Below are 19,372 nucleotides of genomic sequence, written 5' to 3' on the forward strand. Positions count from 1 at the left end.
CGGGAGTGTGTTACAGCACTACCACTCAGCCACAATAGGGAGTGCGTATTTACTATTTCTGGCTAGTTAGAGAATATGCAGGGGGAGTTTGGAGCTATCAATGATCAAGCATTTGCCGGGAAAGTTAGAAGATTGGGAGAGCAGCAAAGGGCCAGCCTTTCTTGTGAGTTTCGAAGCCAGCAAAGTCAGCGTCCCAGCAGTTCGAATTACTAGGCTTGGGGACAGTGCAGAGGGCCAGTCCAACAATTTCGTGGAGCTAAGGAGCAGGTGCCATAGGCCGGAAGCCCATCCGAGAAGTCAGGGGATTGATAGCAGAGGTCAGCCCAACACTTTGGGTCCATTTCCAGGAGGATTTACAAGCAGATTCCAGCAGGCCGAGTTTTGCAGTTGCAGCTGAAGCTGGGCTCCAAGGGGGTCGAATTTCAGAAGTCTAAACCAACCAAATTCCTTTCTGGGTTTTTTTGGGTTTTGGGCAAGGATCACACTCCTAATTTTATAGAATTTTCTGGGTAGATCTAAGGGGTCAAACAGGGGTCCCAATTGAGCCAACAGTTAGAGGAGCTAAGGGGAATGTGGGCCAAAATTATGAGGTCAATATTTGGTCAATTTCTTCGTGGGTTTTCTGGGTTTAGGCCAAAGAGAAAGGAGCTAAAATCTCATAATTTTCTGAGCATGGGAAGCAATGATTCCAGCCCTTCGAAGTCAAAAGACAGAACTGTTTTTTGGGGCAGCTCAGTTCAGTTTGGTGCAGCAGCTGTAGTCACCTCCAGTTCAGCATTTTATCACCTGGTTTTTGTTATGCGTGTCCATTGAGACAAGCCCAGGTGCACCATTCTATTTTACTATTGTATTTGCTCCTGAAGAAGTAATAAAATGGATCATCAGTTCTCTATTTCCAGTGTTTCGATGGGTGCTTAATGTATATTTCGTTTTTTTTATTGTTGGATTGTTTGCATGCTTTGTATATCACTTATATTCCTGTTTAGAAACATTACAGTTGTATTCTGTAAACACTGCTAGAGAAGTCATCTCATTAAGGCAAGAACTCTACAAGCTAAAGATGTCAAGGGAAGATGGAATAGCCTCATACTTTATGAGGATATCTGAAATCAGAGATCAACGTCAAGATTTGGGAGAAGTCATGTCTGATAGAGAAATGACTACAGTTGTACTAAATGCACTATCGGAGGAATGGGGTAACTTTACTTCAAGTATTTATGGGAAGAGAGAAGCTACTCCATTCCAAGATCTATGGTCACTGTGCAAGATTGAAGAATCTAGACCTATGTTGCATGAAACTTCTAGGAACCTGGCGTTTTGGGCCGTACCCATACCCAAAACTCCGAAGCTCGACCATCATGTAATCATCTATGAGACTTAATATAGACTTGGTTTTCCTTCTAGATTGTCATATATTGGTCTTATTCCCTTGGTCTTATTCCCTTTTTACTTACAAGATAATGTGTTATTCACTTATTTATAAAAAAAAATTATATATACATATATGACGTTTCAATCGGTGTTTCAGCTGACGTTTCCATTTTTGGGAGGTGACTATTCTAAACGTACCCGTTTCGGAAACTCCAAAAGGTTTCAGATATTTCGTGCAACTTAGATCTAGACTAAAGGCCAAATCTGATGTAGGATCAGGTGAGCAAAATCAAGCTTATGCTACAATGACAAGAAGAAAGGGAAAATTTGGGAAGTTTGGTTCTTGGAAAAATAAAAGAAACATGGCCAAGATTCAACGCTATGGATGTCAAGAATATGGACATTACAAAAGAGATTGACCTAAGATCAAAAAGGACAATAACAAAAGCGGAAGAGAAGAAGCCCATATCACCAAGGAAGTGGAAGAAGCTGAAAAGAAGAAGTCCAAGAAGGAGGAAGTAAGAGATCTCTACTATGATTGAGATAGTCTTCCGCACCTAAGTTCTTTTCAAGTTCTTGTTCTTAACTCTTCTATTGTAAGATATAGCTATCATGGTTCACTAAGAAAAATGATTGGATGCATCATGGCATCATAGAAGCATTGAAAGCAAGAGCTCGTGACATCATCATAGAAAAGCATGAAAGATGGTTGAAATTGAAGTCTATGGCAGTCACCCATGGAAAGATGTAGCTCTTCGAAACCTCATTAGTAACATAGGTGGTACTTATGGAAAAGAAAGAAAATTTCATCTAGTACAAGACTCATCATACATCTATCAAAAGGAAACATCTGTTGGATGAGGATACTCAAGATCCTCTATTAGAATCTTCGTCGAAAGGTTCACCAATCAAAAGGGAGCAAGGGTTTCATCAAGAATTCCAAACTTGTGTAATTCATGGGATGATGGTATAATGATATAAGAGGTGAAGCAGATCAAGGGATTGAAGCTTTTTCAATCAAGGAAGTTGTTGAAGGAAGTCTGGATGACATAAAGAAAAATGAGGTATGTATGCTTGTATTCGATATTGTAAAGTCATGTCATATGGTTGCAGGTAACATGGATCAATGCTCTATCTTGAGAGCATGATCAAAAGAAAAGGATCTCCTCCTCTGAAAGGATGCAGGAAGGCATGAGTCACACATTCTCTAGATGAAATCAACATAATATGTCCTCATATGTAATATGAGGTGGTTGACAACAATTGGAGGAATTCTGATTGGAAGTTCCTGGGAATGAAATGTGTGAAGAAAGGAAGGAAGAGATCGTGGGATATGCAACCATGGAAAATGCAATCAACATCCAAAGACTGAGAGATTTGACTAGGATATCTCCATGAAATATATGAAGACTCTAATGAAGTCTGAAAAGGAAAGAGACCCTTGACAATGTATATCTTTGGGAGATGTGTCAATGTGTATGCAGGATGTTGATGCAAACTAGAAGATGTCATGATGAAAGACCATCACAAAGGTAATTTTGATTTAAGTGTTAATTCCTTATTTTTGAATGGTATTTGGATAGGCTTGTGTAGGGCTTCCAAGGGAAGATCTATGGATATCTTCCACCTATGATGTCCATGTAGTAGGATGAAAGATCCTTGAGGAAACATGACATGGGGAGAAGGTAACATGGCATAAACCAAGGCCATATAGGAATTGATGGATCACTTTCCGATGAAAGGAATAATGACATGACTAAACCCATGGATGGAAGTGATGGATGGTCTGTGCTCTACGAAGAAATCCCAAAACATGAAGACTCCTTAATAATGAAAAGAAGTTCATGACATCGTAAGAAGGAGTTCTTCAAACATCTAATTGTCCCATCATCTCCACCTGAGGAGTTGTTGTAGGTCCCTAGTTAAGAGGGAGCTTGGAAACAAGTTTCCTACTTGGAAGAAACTTGGAAGCAAAATTCCTAAGCCAAGAGGGAGGTTAGGTACACATTCCTTCCTTAGGAATGAGTACATTCCTTCATTGGAATAGGTATGTCCTCCCTAATTAAGAGGGAGAGATAGACACATCATTCTTGTCTTCACTTGGGAAGACAGAATGGAGGATTGGGTAAACATCTGGCATCTGATGCTCTTTGAGGATGAGTTAGGGCATCCAAGATAAGAGTAGTCGTAGAGGACTGATATTCTTTGAGGACTGGGAATCCAAGATAAAAATAGTCCTGGTGAAACACACCCTGAGAACCCGGGTGGGGTATGTTCCGAGAGAGACAATGATGAAGGTGTTTATACATCATTGGTCTCGCCAACATTGTGCTCTAATCTTGTGGAGAGATAGAGTTGTTAGTCAAGGCCTTGCTATTTGACAATGCAGGTTGATATGATGCTAAACAGATGGGTTACCAATTCGCCTCTTCTTATGAGAATTCTTCAGATTGAGAATGTCCAAGTACCATTATGAATACCTCCCTAGTTTAGAGGGAGTGTTGAAAAGTGTAACTAGGTTCGGTCTTCATAATGACATGTGTAATTGTGATTTTATGTAATTGATGTAAAGAAGAACAATAAAATTATTATTGTAATGCTTGTCTCATGGGTTTCAATGACCAAGGAATTTTATTTTTAGTTATGGCTCCCATTGTGAGCCTTTAGGTTTTGTCATCATATCATAAAAGTCAAACTAAGTCAATGTCATGTATGAAGGACCCTTCTTGGGCCTGTTACATTTTTGTATGAGTCATTAAATGAATAAGAAGGCCCTCCAAGACCAAGCAAAAGCACCTCCTACAAGTCAGCTTCAAGAAGGAATAATGAAACCTCTCCAAATGACATGTCGACCCAAGAAACTGTCAAGTCGGGTTATTTACCTTGGCAAACTACTATAAATAGGCAGCTTGGCCTCATTTCACAAGCAAGCAATTCAGTCAAGGTCTGAAATAAAGACAAGTGCGAAAATCACCCATAAAGAAGTCTCATAACCAGCAAGAAGAAGGAAGGAAGAGAGAAGGTGTTTTGGGTCTGTTTTAGGGTTTTTCTTTTGTCACACGTGCAAAGAAAAGAGGGATCATCTACTGCAGGAAGGCCGAGAAGGCTACAGTCATCGAAGGTAACCAAATTGGGAGAAGGACAAATCAAAGGGAAGCCAAATTATCAAGAAGAAGTCTCCTTCTAAAGTGAGGATAGTTAAGGGTCAAAGTTGGTCAACTATATGAGCTAGGGTTTCTGATTTAGAGCCGGAAGTTGCAGCCCTGAATCAAGGGACTGAAATTCTGAAGGATAGCCGAGAAGGAGGAAGAAGCAAAGGGTTTGCCTATCGTTGACTCAAGGAAAGAGAGGAAGCTTTGTGTCTTGGTCTTGGAGTAGCAAATAGATCAAGGGTCTTGGTCTTGGTATTCGTCAATTGAAGTCCCATAAGAAGAAGAATTTGTTCGGGTTTTTCCTCTCAAGTGGGAGAGCTTTTGGCCTTGGCTAATAGCCTACATTGTGGATCTGTTGTCTCTTTACGGTTTTTGCATTGGTAGTTATTTGATGAAGAACACTATACTAATATAAGTAAAAGAAGATCCTAATCTAAGAAGTAAAAAGCATTCACAAGCAGTTATCAATAGAAGAGAAATCACCTAATTTCTATGCCCTAGATTTCTCAACAGCACGTTGGCAGTGAGATGGCTACTTGAGTTATCTTTTTGGTGGTGCAAGGTGTTCGGTGCTAGTGCAATAACTAGGCCTACTGTTGGGTGCTGGTACAAGAGCTAGGCCTAGTGGGACATAGACACTATGGCACACAAATGATCTAGCATAGAACTAGTATCTTGGTCATTGACACAACAAATATCCTGGTAATACTACAAGACCCTCAAAATCATGTTGGGGCATGTATCACAATGCATGTGGAAGGTTGTGCTGCAAATAATTGCTGAAAACATGCCACTGTACATGCAAGCATAGCAGGAAAATACCGTATCAGTAAAAGCATACCATGCATGTATAGAGAATATATCTATATAGAATATATAGAATATACCATGTCATACCCTTATCATTGCAGCAGGCTTACTGTTAAGTGGCTTGTGAGACACATTTTGCTTGATTTACAAAAATATGGGATTTTGTGGTGAGTTTGGTCAAGTTGAGATTGTAGGAACCTTCAAAGAGGGCTTTTAAAGAGCTTTATTTTAATTTAGGATCCCAAGATAGGACAAAGGAGATTTTTAATGTGGTTATGCACAGAGATAGGATTGTGACAACCTTGGTTTTGTTTAGAGTCCCATGCTCTCTTCAATGAACTCTATTTAAGCACAAAACGAAACTTTCGATACAAAAGAATTGCCAAGGGGAATGGAAAGAAGTTTAATAAAATGATAATTACATAAAAAGGACCAGATAGCCCCAAAAACACTCAAGAATATCCTTAGATTTCTTTGTCAAAAACCTCAACTGAACTTTAGAGTTATTTCATTTTGACATTCCCCAAGTATCCTGCTTAGTATAAAGGTGCATGTAAATACGTCTCAGCTATTTTTTGGTTAGTAGACTATGGTTTGTTCCTTGCAAAAGGATGCCTATTATTACCTTCTTTAGCTCTCTGGGATGCTTTTGTTAAAAGACATCCTTACTATATTAAGAGAGTGTTCAAGTGAAGAGAAAAAGGGAAGGCCTTCATGTCCTTCCAAAGGTAGTCTAGATTGTTACTACTATCACTCCTTTATAGAAAACAGATGAAGACGAAAAGCACGAATAATTTACTAAAATCATTAAAAAAAAAAATTCCATAAACAGCAAATAAAAAACATGGAAGAGCATATACCTTTACGTAAGTATATGATAAATCCTGCCACGTGAACATTGTTGAGAATCTTACCTCATAATCTGCCGTTCTTTTCAATATTTGATACTTTGGAGTTTCTAAATCTGGGGTTTTGTAAATTTGCAGCTGTCAAAGGATCATCATTGCTTGGTTAAAATAATAAGGTATAGCAAAGAGATTACTGGAAAGACTTGAAGCCCATGCAAATTCAATATAGACTAAACAGATAAAATATAAATTAATATACCACTCTTGATCTTGGAAAGTTACTCACCTGCTTCAAAACATCAATTAAACCTTCAAAAGAGAAATATTCATTATTTTTTATTGAGTCCCAGTAATCCTATTCAAACGACAAGAAAGAATTAGAACTAAGCAATAATTAAAGGAACAAACAAGAAAATAGCCAAAGTATTGAAAACAAATTCATTCTAGAGAAATTGCTACTCTTTAATAAAAGCATGTGCATTACTCCCGAGAAGAAATCACCTGCCCATTAAAAACTTTCGTCCTTAACACCATTATCGCTTTCAATCCTGGTATTTACTATTTTTATTATGCAAAGATGTTAGCCAATGTCTCTCATTATCAGGTACGATACTTTCCTTGAAAATGACTACATCTCGTGCAATTCATTCTTTCTAAGTCCCAAAACAAATTGGGACAGGAACAATGTAGTACCCCAATTTTAATCCTTGGAATTATGCTTGGTCTAATTATGTATGAAGTATGTCACAAGGTTAGTTTTGAAGGATGTTGAGCCATGTGGGCTGTGTAAAAGACACGTGATGTAAATGTTGCGAATATTTTGTACAGATTCCTTGTGCGAATCCCAAGGCCAAAGGCTCCTACTAGAAAATGTGTCATGTCCCTTCCTAAATTAATTTGGAACAAGACTAATTATTGCATTTTGGGGCCAATTTTAGAGATAGTGGTGCCCATTCGATTTTTATTAGGAGATTAGACTTAGGAGAAGATATTTTGTTGTGGTTAAATTACACAGGGAGGACCACCCACACTAGGGAAATACGCACTCCCTAGTTTGGTTTGCATGGAGGTGGTTAAGTGAGGGCCCATGATGGAGGTAAAATTGGAGGGAAAAGTGCTGCACGAAATCTATATAAGGAAGGCAGCTCTCTTCATTCCATTCATATTTTGGCATGTCGATTTCTCTTTGGTTGTTCGAGCTACTTAGCTGAGTCACTTGTTGTTCAACACGAGTTCCTCAAGCGAAGAGCTCACCCTTTCTTCAGGGGACTTCGAGTGCCACCCTAGGAAGGTTTTTCTTCATTCTTCCAGAGGAGGGATTTCGTTGTGATTTCCAGCAGTTGCATTCATCTTCTGGTGGAGCGTATTATTGGAGGACGCAGTGAAGAGAAGGTTGAGTTTGTTTGTGGTGGCTTGCCGTGGAGTTTGGTTGGGAGATTTTCCGAAGAGGAGGCCTAAGAGATTTGTTGTCATCTTGGAGAGTTTGGGAATTGGAGAAGAGTGCTTCTTTGCAGTGCGATTTTCGCACTTTCTGGGCCAGTGTAGAGGCAGCACTTGGTGCACGAGTGGGAGGTAGAGTATCAGTCTTTGAGGCTGAACTTTGTCAAGGAAGTTAAGGGAAGAATTTTTGGAGGTGATTGCTTCATTTTCAAAGCCTTAGAGGAGGATTTCGTTGGTGTCCCTTGCAGGCCGTATTCTTGAGTAGTTTGGAGGGCGTGGGATATATTGGAGGTTGATTTCAGAAGGTAAAAATCCGGCAAACTCATTTTTGGGTTTTCTAGGTTTTGTGAGATGAGTCTGTGGTTAAAATTTCAGAATTTTTCGGGTGATATTCGGGTATGAAATCCTTATTCTTATAACAGTGCAAATTGCTAGTAGCTGGGGAATTTGCACCAATTTATGGGTTTGACTTTCACTTGGAGACAAGCCAAACCCTTTCTGAGTTTTTCTGGGTTTTTGACAAGGATCCCGAATATGAAATTTTAGCATTTTCTGAGTGCCAGAGACGAGGTTTCTTGCAGTTCCTTTCCAGCTAGTAGTGTAGTTTCTAGGGATAGCGCAGAGCACTAGAGCAGTGATTTCCAGCTTCGAGATAATTGTTTTATCACCTAGGTCCTTTCAAGCTTGCCCTTGAGGCAAGCCCATGTGCATTTCTCTATATTATTGTACTTGCTCCATTTCATTAATAAAATGACTCAGTTGGTTCTCACTTCTGGAGTTTTAATGAGCATTTGCAAATCGTTTTAATTTCCTGTGTCACAAATCGATTTTGTTTTGCATATCATTGTTTATTTAAGTTTGGAACATTATAGTTGTATCAGAGCATGATCTTGGCCCAAATGTGGGTAACCAGTAAGATCATGGGCAATTTGGGCATGTATGCACAGTGACAAGTTACACCATACACCACCCATGGCTCAAGGGAGATTCAGTATGCAGGAATTCTGGGGTGGAATCTGCTGGAATGATGAGAGGTTGGCTCAGTTGAGGAAGGTGTCAGACCAGATCCATCCTTGTCCTTACAGCAGAGACACTAAAGGTGCACAAGTCATGGGAGCACAGCCATCTACACCATGTGGGGAAAGCCAACAAAATCTGGGCACTAGATCTCCTGAAAAGGAGCAAGCAAGACAGGCACAGTTAGAGGGTGAGAACAGGGGGCGTTTTTGTTGGCGAAGACTTGGTTTAGATATTAGGCGCCTCGGGAGCAGGGTGAGTATGATGCTGAGAGCCCACAGGATGGTGAGGAGCACATCAATCTACCCGATGTGGCGCAGGAGTCACCATTATTCGAGACCTCTTTGATAGCCCTAGTTGACACCTTGGTGGAGAGGATAGAGCCTACACACATAGAGCCATCTGTTGAGGAGGAGCCACCCATGGATGAGATGCTGATAGTTGTTGAGGTATTTAGAGTTGTGACTGAGTCTGCAAGTGATAGATACCCACAACAGTTTCATCAGTTCCAAGTCAGCCTTTTAGCATTGAGGGAGAAGGTCACCACAGTATGAGAGGCCTTTCTATAGCAAAACGAGGAGTTGGAGGGCATGAGAGTGGTTTGTGCCAAGTCAACGGTCAAACTGACTCGCGTTGTGGAACAATTGGATTCCTTAATGGTACCACTTGAGTGCACTTTAGAGCATCAAAGCAACCCTCTTTAGACATACATAGATGGGGCTTGTAGCGTCAGTAGTTTGCCTCTACACCTTGGAGGGAGAGAGGCAAAGCCACTTCGACATATTTTATGTGTTGACTAGGCCGATGAGATGAGGCGACATGAGCGGTGCAAGGTGCATCATTCGCCAGATGGAGGGCTTGTCCTATGTATGAGAGTTCTTATATTCAATCCCTCTCTTGGGGTTGGATGGCAAGAGATTCTGAGTTGGTACCCAGTGCAGTGGGCTATGGAGATGGTAGTGGATCGACATGAATCTCAGCAGGAGCTTTCATGCATTGGGGATACCGGAAGCCCAGACTAGCATTGGGATCCAAGTGGGACTACCTATCATTCCCCGGATATACCGGTTGACTGCGACCGTGGTGGTGTAGTTGGCCTAGCGGTCGAGCACACACATTAGCTAGGGGAGTTTTGGCCAATACCAGCAGCCAACAAGTTTGTGGGCAGACTCCTTGGGTAGTCTTAGTATGATTGCATGGGATCACACGATGATCATCATACTTTGGCAGGAGTTTTCCGGAGGAGGTGGCACCGATAGGCCACTTGACAATGCCTTGTATGGAGCTAGGGATTCTTCACATTTGTGTGGGGCATGGAAGACATGGAGGAGCAGAGAAGTGGTAGCATTGTTACTCGTGGAGAACCACTTCACTTCTTTGGTCCTTCAAAGAGGTTTTGGAGGGGATATCCCCTCATCGGAGCATAGTGATGCGATCGTGGAGGTGATGATATAGGTCGGATGCAAGCCAACGCATATGGATACATATTTAGGCCATCACATCCAGGGATGGGTAGGAGCGTCTAGCATGGAGCAGTGGTCTGCAGATGGGCGTGGAGACACATGGGGGTGTGTCGTAGTATGTTAGACTGCGTTGTGGAGTGGGAGTACCTCACATCTCATTGAGCACATGCACGAGTTGACGGTTACAGGCTTAGGGATGGCATGGTTGATTGTTGAGGTAGCATATGTTCCACCCCTAGGCTCACACTTGGGGAGGTGACCGAGAGGGAGTTACATGGTGCTTTTTCAATTGGACAACTCGAGGCGTTAGGTCAGCATGAGGTGCGGAGGACGGTAGTCTCTGTTGGCAGGATGATGCCTAGGCTTCCGGAAGTACCCAGGCACATCATCAAGAACTAGGATAGCAGAACTCGCTGTGTGATTTGGCAGGTACCAGGCAGCTGGATATTCGCGGCACAGGGTCTTGATGCTCGGTGTCTACCTATTGGATACCTACAAGAGACAGAGACAGGGCACAGAGAGGTCCCAATAGCTAGCAACATAACACAGCAATAGGCAGAGAGGATTTGGGGTTGTGGACCTCTAGTATGGTTATGGGCAATGTTGCACGAAGCGGGAGCGAAGCGGAAGCGCGGAAGCGGAAGCGGAAGCGTCGTCATTTTCCAAAAATCTAGGAAGCGAAGCGTCCGCGGAAGCGTCTGCTATATATATATATTTTTTATATTTTTTTGCATTTATACTCAAAACAAACATCCCAAATACCAAATTAATTGTAGAAGACATGAAAACATGCATATTTTTGCATAAATCAAGATAGATATGGCATCCATGATTCCATTGTAGTTACTAGTATGTACAACAATCATCTATATTCTAGCTATTACAAACATACATCAAATTTTTAAGCATATTATAAAACATAAAACATTTAAGCATATTATAAAACATAAAACATAGAGCATATTATGATTTATCTAGCAAGTGAGCAACTGTCAACATTTGTCATGTCCAAAATTCAAATAATAATGTTTACAAAATATGTCACTTGGTCACCGCCAAGCCAAAAAGGTTCAAAATTCAAATTCACAAGTCTACAAGTCTAATGAGTAATCTATGACAAAAAGTAGTAGATTGTGAATATATCTACTAATCTCTCCTCCTTCCACCACGAATAGAACGTGGTGGCGGGCCTCCACGTGGTGGCAATGAAGAAGATGGTGCCTCTGGAAGTCGTGGCACTGAAACTGATGAAGAAGAACCCCCTGCTGTTGGTGTTGAACCATGGAACCTAGGAACCAAGGGACCAGATGAGGGAGCATCTGCTATATTTATATTTTTTTTTGCTTTCATTTGTCACCCTAACCCAAGGTGGACCCACCCCCAACAAGCAAACTCACCTAAAATTTAAAAAAAAATTGAAAAAAAAACGATTTTCTAAATGCTTTTCCGGAAGCTTTTCTGGAAGCGTCTCGGAAGCGTCTCGGAAGCGTCTCGGAAGTGCCTGGGAAGCGCCTGGGAAGCGTCTGGGAAGCGCCGTACGAAGCGCGCTTCGGCGCTTCGGAAGCGCCAGCGCTTCCAAATTTCCAGGAAGCGTCTAAAAATTTCGGAAGCGCGCTTCCGGGGGCGCTTCCGTACGGGGCGCGCTTCGGGCCTAGGATCCGGGGGGGGGGGGGCGCTTCCTGCAACATTGGTTATGGGATCCAGGGATCCAGTGGATTGGTGGGATACTCCACTCCTTAGTGAGCCTGGTCAGAATAACAAGCGAATTGATTCATTCACAGGCAGACACATCAGGAGTCACCAAAGCCCTCACCATAGGGCAAGGCAAATTGTTGCTCAGGATTGGGGCCAGCCATAGGGCGATAGGCGCTGGCACTATTGAGGTGCTTTGGCAAGTTGGGCCTAACCTCGATAATTAGATAGATTGTGGCCGAGAATTATGCGAGAGGAGGTTTTGGTACACATGTGCTAGAAAATTAGTGATGACCAGAGTGTCACGAGGTCAATAGGATAGTTTCTTGTTACGTTGGGCAGGGGGGCCTAGCATCACAGTACTTAGCGATTCCACTACCCATAGGGGTGAGCTGGTCTATACAAGAGAGGGTCATCCAGATTTTCCACTGGGTTTCCATGATTCGTTGATGGCGTGGGAGGCTTCATCAACAAGGCAGGATGGCCAGCAAGAGGATTTTAGGAGGAGGCAGGAGAGGCTTCACTCGCATGGGGATTGAGTTGTATCTTCCGGGGCCCACAATCAAAGTGCATGGGGTGGACTATTCGGTAGGGCAACTACATGAGGATTTGGACGGAGTTTTACATCATTGGGATGCTCTACTTATTGGCAGTAGACAAAGAGGTTCTAACGCCCCTATTGGGCAAGATAGTGAGTGGAGCAAGGGGTGCTCCACATTGATCAGGTTGGCTTGGGATCCAGGTATCGAGGGACTCCTTCACTATAGGATAGTACAGCGATCAAGGACGATCCAATGGCATATTTACGACACTAGTGAAGTTTGCAGCAATAGTGGGGATCCACCATCAGAGAGGGCGCTTGTTCAGGCAATGCTTGAGGACAAGCAATTTTTGGTGCATTGGAGGCGCTTACTAGATGAGGATGCTACTTGGGAGGGCGAGCACATAATTGAGCATCCAACACTGAAGTTGCTTGGGGACAAGCGACATTTGGGAGGGGAGGATTGTCATGTCCCTTCCTAAATTAATTTGGAACAAGACTAATTATTGCATTTTGGGGCCAGTTTTGGAGATAGTGGGGCCCATTCGATTTTTATTAAAAGATTAGACTTGGGAGAAGATATTTTGTTGTGGTTAAATTACACAAGGGGGGGGGGCACCCACACTAGGGAAATACGCACCCCTAGTTCAGTTTGCATGGAGGTGGTTAAGTTTTGCATGAAGGTGGTTAAGTGAGGGCCCACGATGGAGGTAAAATTGGAGGGAAAAGTGCTCCACAAAATCTATACAAGGAAGGCATCTCTCCTCATTTCATTCATCTTTTGGCATATCTATTTCTCTTTGGTTGCTCGAGCTGCGTAACCGAGTCACTTACTATTGAGCACAAGTTCTTCAAGCGAAGAGGTCACCCTTTCTTCGGGGGACTTCGAGCGTCACCCTAGGAAGGTTTTTCTTCATTCTTCCAGAGGAGGGATTTCGTTGTGATTTCTAGTAGTTTCATTCATCTTCTAGTGGTATGTATTATTGGAGGACGCAATAAAGAGGACGCTGAGTTTGCTTGTGCTGGCTTGCCGTGGAGTTTGGTTGGGAGATTTTTCGGAGAGAAGCCCTAAAGAGATTTATTGTCATCTTGGAGAGTCTAGCAGATGGAGGAGAGTGCTTCTTTGCAGTGTGATTTTCGCACTTCCTAGGCGAGCGCGGAGGCTTCACTTAGTGCACATGTGGGAGGTGGAGTATTAATCTTTGAGGCTGAACTTTGCTAGGGAAGTTAGGGGAAGCATTTTTGGAGGTAATGCTTCATTTTTAGAGCCTTGGAGAAGGATTTCGTTGGTGTCCCTTGCAAGTCGTATTCTTGAGCAGTTTGGAGGGCGTGGGGCATATTAGAGGTCGATTTTGGAAGGTCAAAATCCGACTAAATTATTTTGGGTTTTTCTGGGTTTTGTGAGAGGAGTCTGTGGTTAGAATTTCAGAATTTTCCTGGTGATATTCGGGTATGAAATCCTCATTCTTATAACAGGGCAAATTGCTAGTAGATGGGGAATTTGCACCAGTTTATGAGTTCGAATTTGGCTTGGAGATAAGCCAAACCCTTTCTTGGTTTTTGAAAAGGATCCCAGACATGAAGTTTCAAGATTTTCTAAGCACCGGAGATGGGATTTCTTGCAATTCCTTTCCAATCTGCAGCATAGTTTCTAGGAACAGCACAGAGCGTTAGAGGAGCAGTCATTTCCAGCTTCTAGATTATTGTTTTATCACCTAGGTCCTCTCAAGCTTGCCCTTGAGGCAAGCCCAGGTGCATTTCTCCATATTATACTCCATTTCATTAATAAAATGACTCAGTTGGTTCTCACTTCTGGAGTTTTAATGAGCATTTGTTGATTGTTTTAATTTCCTGTGTCACAAATCGATTTTGTTTTGCATATCACTGTTTATTTAAGTTTGGAACATTACAGAATGTTAAAGGTCTTAGACTTGGGGTTTTTGCATTATACTTAGTTGACATGTTTGATTCATGTCATGACGACATGTATTTAAATAAAACACATGATAAAAATTTAAAGTGCACACAATGGCGACCTTGCTAGGAGCAAGAGGGGAGTTATGAACCAACAAGACAGGAAACAAATGGGATGTGAGAGAAATATGCATCGTTTAACCTTTGCCATATGTCATCATAGGACCTCTCCATTTGAAACTTGGAGTTTTATCCTTGCCATGGGAAAACAAATTGACACCTCAAATGACATGGAGGCAATCCTGCAAAAACCTTCCTTTTGATTTTCCCCATTAATTCATTTTTCTGATTTTGCTCTCTTGTCACCCTGAAGCTAAGTTTTGTTTTTCGTGGAGGAAGAGTTTAGTTTTTTGTTGTTGGAAAATGGATGGTTTTGATGTAGAGAGCTCAACTAGGGGAGGAATGGCTTCCACAACGTAAATTTATAAACTTGTGGTAGTTATGGTCTGACAAAACCAAGGAAAACATGAAGTTGATGGTGGTTTCCTTGACAGTATTGTCGCTCAGATTGTACATGCACAGTGCTACAACGACTTAGGTCAGGGGTTGTCACTCTGATCCCCGACCTCTCCATGTGTATTCGCTCAAAAACACTCCTATTTCGTTCACACCCCGAAGCCCCAAATAAGAAAACTATTTTAAAAATTAAAAAATCACTTGAATGGGCCCCACGCATGAGTTGTTAGGCAACTGCATTGCACCGGACGGTTCGGTACGGGTTCAGCAAAAATAGTCGGTTCGGTACCGAACCGGCCGGTTTCATAACAGAACCGGCCAATTCGGTATCAAACCGCCCATTTCTGATCCATTGCACCAGTCCGATCCGGTTTAGGGTTGAAAATAGTCAGACCGGTCGGTCCAAACCAATTCGGTCCAGTCCTAATAACACTGGTTGCTCTATAGGATCCCCTCCTAGGACCCTTGCTAGTTTGAGCGGTAACGTTACCTAAAGGAAAACAATATTGAAACATATTTTATGGGAGTGCTCTTTTGCAAGGACATGTTAGGAACCAGTTTAGCCATAGCTAGCATGTATTCTTTAAGGGTACCTATATTGGATGAAGGAGTTGTTGGCAGATTTCAAATCTATGATTTGGGATTTTCTATTTGGTATCTAGCATTGTATAAGAATTTCAGAATTTTTGTTATTTGGAAACTCCACTGCAAATATCTATTTGAAAATGAGGTCATTTCATTGGTTGTTTTCTATCAATTATGGAGGGGGAATGTATGCAACTATTGGCAAAAGGTTGATTATTGATTCAAGATGCCAAATTGTTATATTCTAGAAACTATTATGATTTCATAGTTGTTCCAGGTGCCTTTAGGAAGAGGATGTAATTTTTTAGTATATACCCTTCCACTTTCTTATTTTGTTGCCAATGTAAATATTTTTTATGAATATAAGAAGTATCTTATAAAGATAATTAATATGATTTAAATTAACTTATAAAAATAATAAATAAAATTAAAAAATAAAAAATAAAAAATTTGGTAGGTCAAGGTGTTTCCATTGAGTTTTATCATATATGACGGCATGAGATTGCCATTTAATCAACAACAGCAAGTTGTCTATGTACCTCGATGTTGGTGGTGTTGATTGTTGAACTCTTCATTATTGTGGGATACTATGGTGTTGCGAACTATTTGTAGTGATCCAAATGTGTGGCCTAGCTTGGGTTTGCAACTATTACATGCAAGTCCCAAAGGTTGTGTTGATTCCATAGTAAGATCATTTGGCTCTACTTCTTCTTTAACCCTTTGACTTTAGTTCCAACTAACAATCAAGGGTTTATGCTTCTATTGTTAAAGTCTCCTATTATAATAATAATAATATAATTAGTCTAATGAAAGGTTAAATGGCACATACCCCATCACCTCATGACCAATCAATGTGTATAGCATATTGTTATGAGGCTCATTATAATCATCATTCTATCAATCATTGATTATTCAACATATCTTTTACATGTTTGCAAAAATCTTATTGCAGTTTCAATGATAAACAAGTTTGCTTATCTCATCCAGCTATTCATTGTTATATGTCCAATGTAGCCCTAGGAGTATATCCCCCCCGCACACTCTATCGGAAAACTTAGGGAGATAGGTTCAAATTTTAACTAGATTCTTGCTAATGTATTATGGCTCCATCTAACCCTAGGCGTTTATCTTCGCTTCTACTTGTGGAGGTTGTATGCGCAATCCACATTATTTTCTTTTGGTCATTAATAGCCAAAGGAAGCTTTTTTCCCAAAAAAACTAAAAGTATAGGAGTGAAGACACTCCATATCTGAATCTTGGATCAATTTGGTTAATGATGAACTATAGATATAAACAACAAGAGTTTTGCAATCATAAACCAACAACCATAAATTATGTAATAGCAAGCTACTTTCTTCTCGTCCACCAACATAATAATGATTATAATGATACACTACTAACAAGAAACGCCCATGGAAGGTGGGAACTCCAGTTGGGTGAGTGATATCAAGTCAACGTTCCCTGTGCTCATCTCAAGCAAATAAATGATGGAAGAAGATAAACCAATGCATACGGAAGACAAAAAAGACTAACTTTGTTAAATTGACACATTGGCTTACTAAGTAGGTCACCCCAAATGAGAGAAGGTCTCAAGATTCGTTGACATGTGTCAAACAAGCTAGAGTAGATTTGACTTTATATCTCAAGATAACGTGCCCTTATGCATACACTAGTGGAGAGCTATGTCACAAGGTTTGTCGGGCCTGAACTTTGAGGTTTGGAATGCAATGAACCTCAAAAAATCCATAGAAATTTGTTTAGGTTTGTTGGGTTTGAGGCTAAGCGGCACAAAAGAATCTTGAACGGCCAGTTTCGAGGCCAATCAACAACTATGTCAGAGATAAAAACCTAGGCAAGTAGGTTATAGGAGTAAAAATTTGTTCAAAGGTTCAAGGCCAATCAACACAGGAATAACCTTGGGAGAGGAGGTTACAACCCATGTGGCGAGCATATTACACGTTGAACAAAACCGCACAAGTCTGCATTAGGACTAAAATCACATGCAAGTAAAACATCAGGATCGGGGTTACACGTTATGGGTTTATGTTATAAATGACAATTATGGGTGTAAAATATTCACCATACTTCAAGCAAATGCCATTTATCTTATCAATCTGATGGAACATATATATATATATATATATATATATATATAATAAAATAAAAATTATAAATTTTTAATATAATATTTAATATTAATTATAAATGTATATAATATAATACATTAATATAATATATATATAGATATAGATATATTTACTGAGATTTTGAAATATGTGTATGGACAAACCTTGTAACACCACACCCCACATTTACCCACTTTCACCTGCTCACCAAGGTAAATATGAGATGAGAGTTACTATAAGCGACCCACTTTCCAAGATGCACTTATGGAAAATGGGGTTTGTTGACCCTGTCGCCTACACCTACCTACAAGTTAGTGAGAAAAGCCTTCAACCCCACAAGGTGTGGTTGGCGGCAGGGAACTCAAAGAAGGGGTTGTCACACTAATCCCAACTCTCTCCGTTTGAGCTATCTCCTAGGTTAGCTAAGGGGGGTGGTCCCTAATGAAAAATTAAGTTAAAAGATGTGAGTTTCTAGGAGAATGTTATAGTGAAAATGGATTACTTTTAAGGATTTATGAACAAATATGATGTGATCAACTTGAAATAACAATGTCAATCATTAATATGACAAAAACCATAAAACCAGTGCCTTATAAAGAATTTGCTCAGCAATTTAAAGATATATTTGCTCAAAGTAAAATGCAATGCTCTCAAAAGATAAAGCAAAGTAACCCTGAAATGTAAATAAGAATTGTCAGCACAAGATATGTAACATACAAAATGCTTTTGAGATAATCAACTCTATAAATCAAAACATGTGAAACATATCTTGCCAAAACCCAAAAATTAGTAATTAACTTGGAAATGTAAAAGAAAAGAAGTGTTACCAAGACATCAATATGCAATTAGACTTGAAGCATGAAAAGAAAACACTTGCTTGAAAGGATTACAATACTTTCTTTTGGAATAGACTTTGCATATGAAAACTCAAAACATCGAAAGACAAGTAAAGTAAATGTAATGGAAAGTGCTCTTTGTTAATTTTATTAATTATCTCTACAACAAGATTACAATTTAACTCTTCAATCCTCAAACCTCACCCTCGCCCAAAGATATGGATCTCACGATGAAGAGTTAATAGAGGAGTAGAAGATCCCTAAGATGTCTACTTCAACCAACTTATGTTGGAGGTAAAATTTTAATGAGACTTGGGGTCTTCCTATACTAAAATGCCTAGATGAAATGCATGTAAGTTTTTCCCCAAAATAAAATAATGTTACATGCAAATGCTTCAAAAAGATTGATTTTCAATGTTTGAAAATGAAATAGTGTTCAACATAAGTTGCAATTATAACTTCAATTGGAGGAATAAAATTAGCGTACAAGTGTTGCATGTGTCTCATCAATGAATTAAAATGATACAAATCATTGTTGATAATATCGGCGATATTCGGAAATATCGCGATATTTTCGGCAAAACGATATATCGCCAAGAAAATATCGCAAAATATCGCGATATTTTGAAAATATCAGCAAAATATCGGCTATATTTTAAAATTTGAAAAAATTATTTTTTATGCTTGCCGATATTTGCCGATATTTTCGCCGATATTGCCGATAAGATATTTTCTGGACCCTCGCCGATATTTTGCCGATACCGATATTTTCAACGCTGATACAAATAATTTGCTTGAAAGTAAAATTTGTTTCAAAATTTCAAATAGACAATGATAATAAATTGTTCCAATATTCAAGATAACAATGTAGCATAAAAATGAAGCATGTATTCAAGTGTTCATGAAACAATTTACCAAGGTAAATGGAAACGAATCAAAGTTTGTTAAGAATATAAAATGCTTGCATGTAAAGGATGAATTGCCCAAAGTAAAGTGTAAGCTTGTAGCTTCAAGCAACAATGAGATAGAGAATGCAAAGCTCAAATGAAATTGTAACAAAT

The 19,372-nt window shown here is 40.2% G+C and overlaps 1 protein-coding gene across 3 annotated transcripts in view; it reads right to left on the reverse strand.

The window, feature by feature from the left end:
- Nucleotides 1–19,372, reverse strand: part of HBP5 (SOUL heme-binding family protein) — a 377,592-nt gene that overhangs the window by 220,969 nt on the left and 137,251 nt on the right. For 2 of the 3 annotated variants that reach the window (XM_089404427.1, XM_089404428.1), the window contains exons 3-4: nucleotides 6,468–6,536; nucleotides 6,248–6,319 (exon numbers count right to left, since the gene is read on the reverse strand). The exons of the other annotated variant lie outside the window; for it this stretch is intronic. In XM_089404427.1, coding sequence (XP_089260553.1) covers nucleotides 6,248–6,319; nucleotides 6,468–6,536 — 141 coding nt within the window. The remainder of the gene's footprint in view (nucleotides 1–6,247; nucleotides 6,320–6,467; nucleotides 6,537–19,372) is intronic. 3 annotated transcript variants of the gene reach the window in all.

Source organism: Pinus tabuliformis, chromosome 2_2, assembly GCF_031772625.1.
Source record: "Pinus tabuliformis cultivar Carrire ecotype Pingquan chromosome 2_2, CPIR1, whole genome shotgun sequence".
Classification (NCBI taxonomy): domain Eukaryota; kingdom Viridiplantae; phylum Streptophyta; class Pinopsida; order Pinales; family Pinaceae; genus Pinus; species Pinus tabuliformis.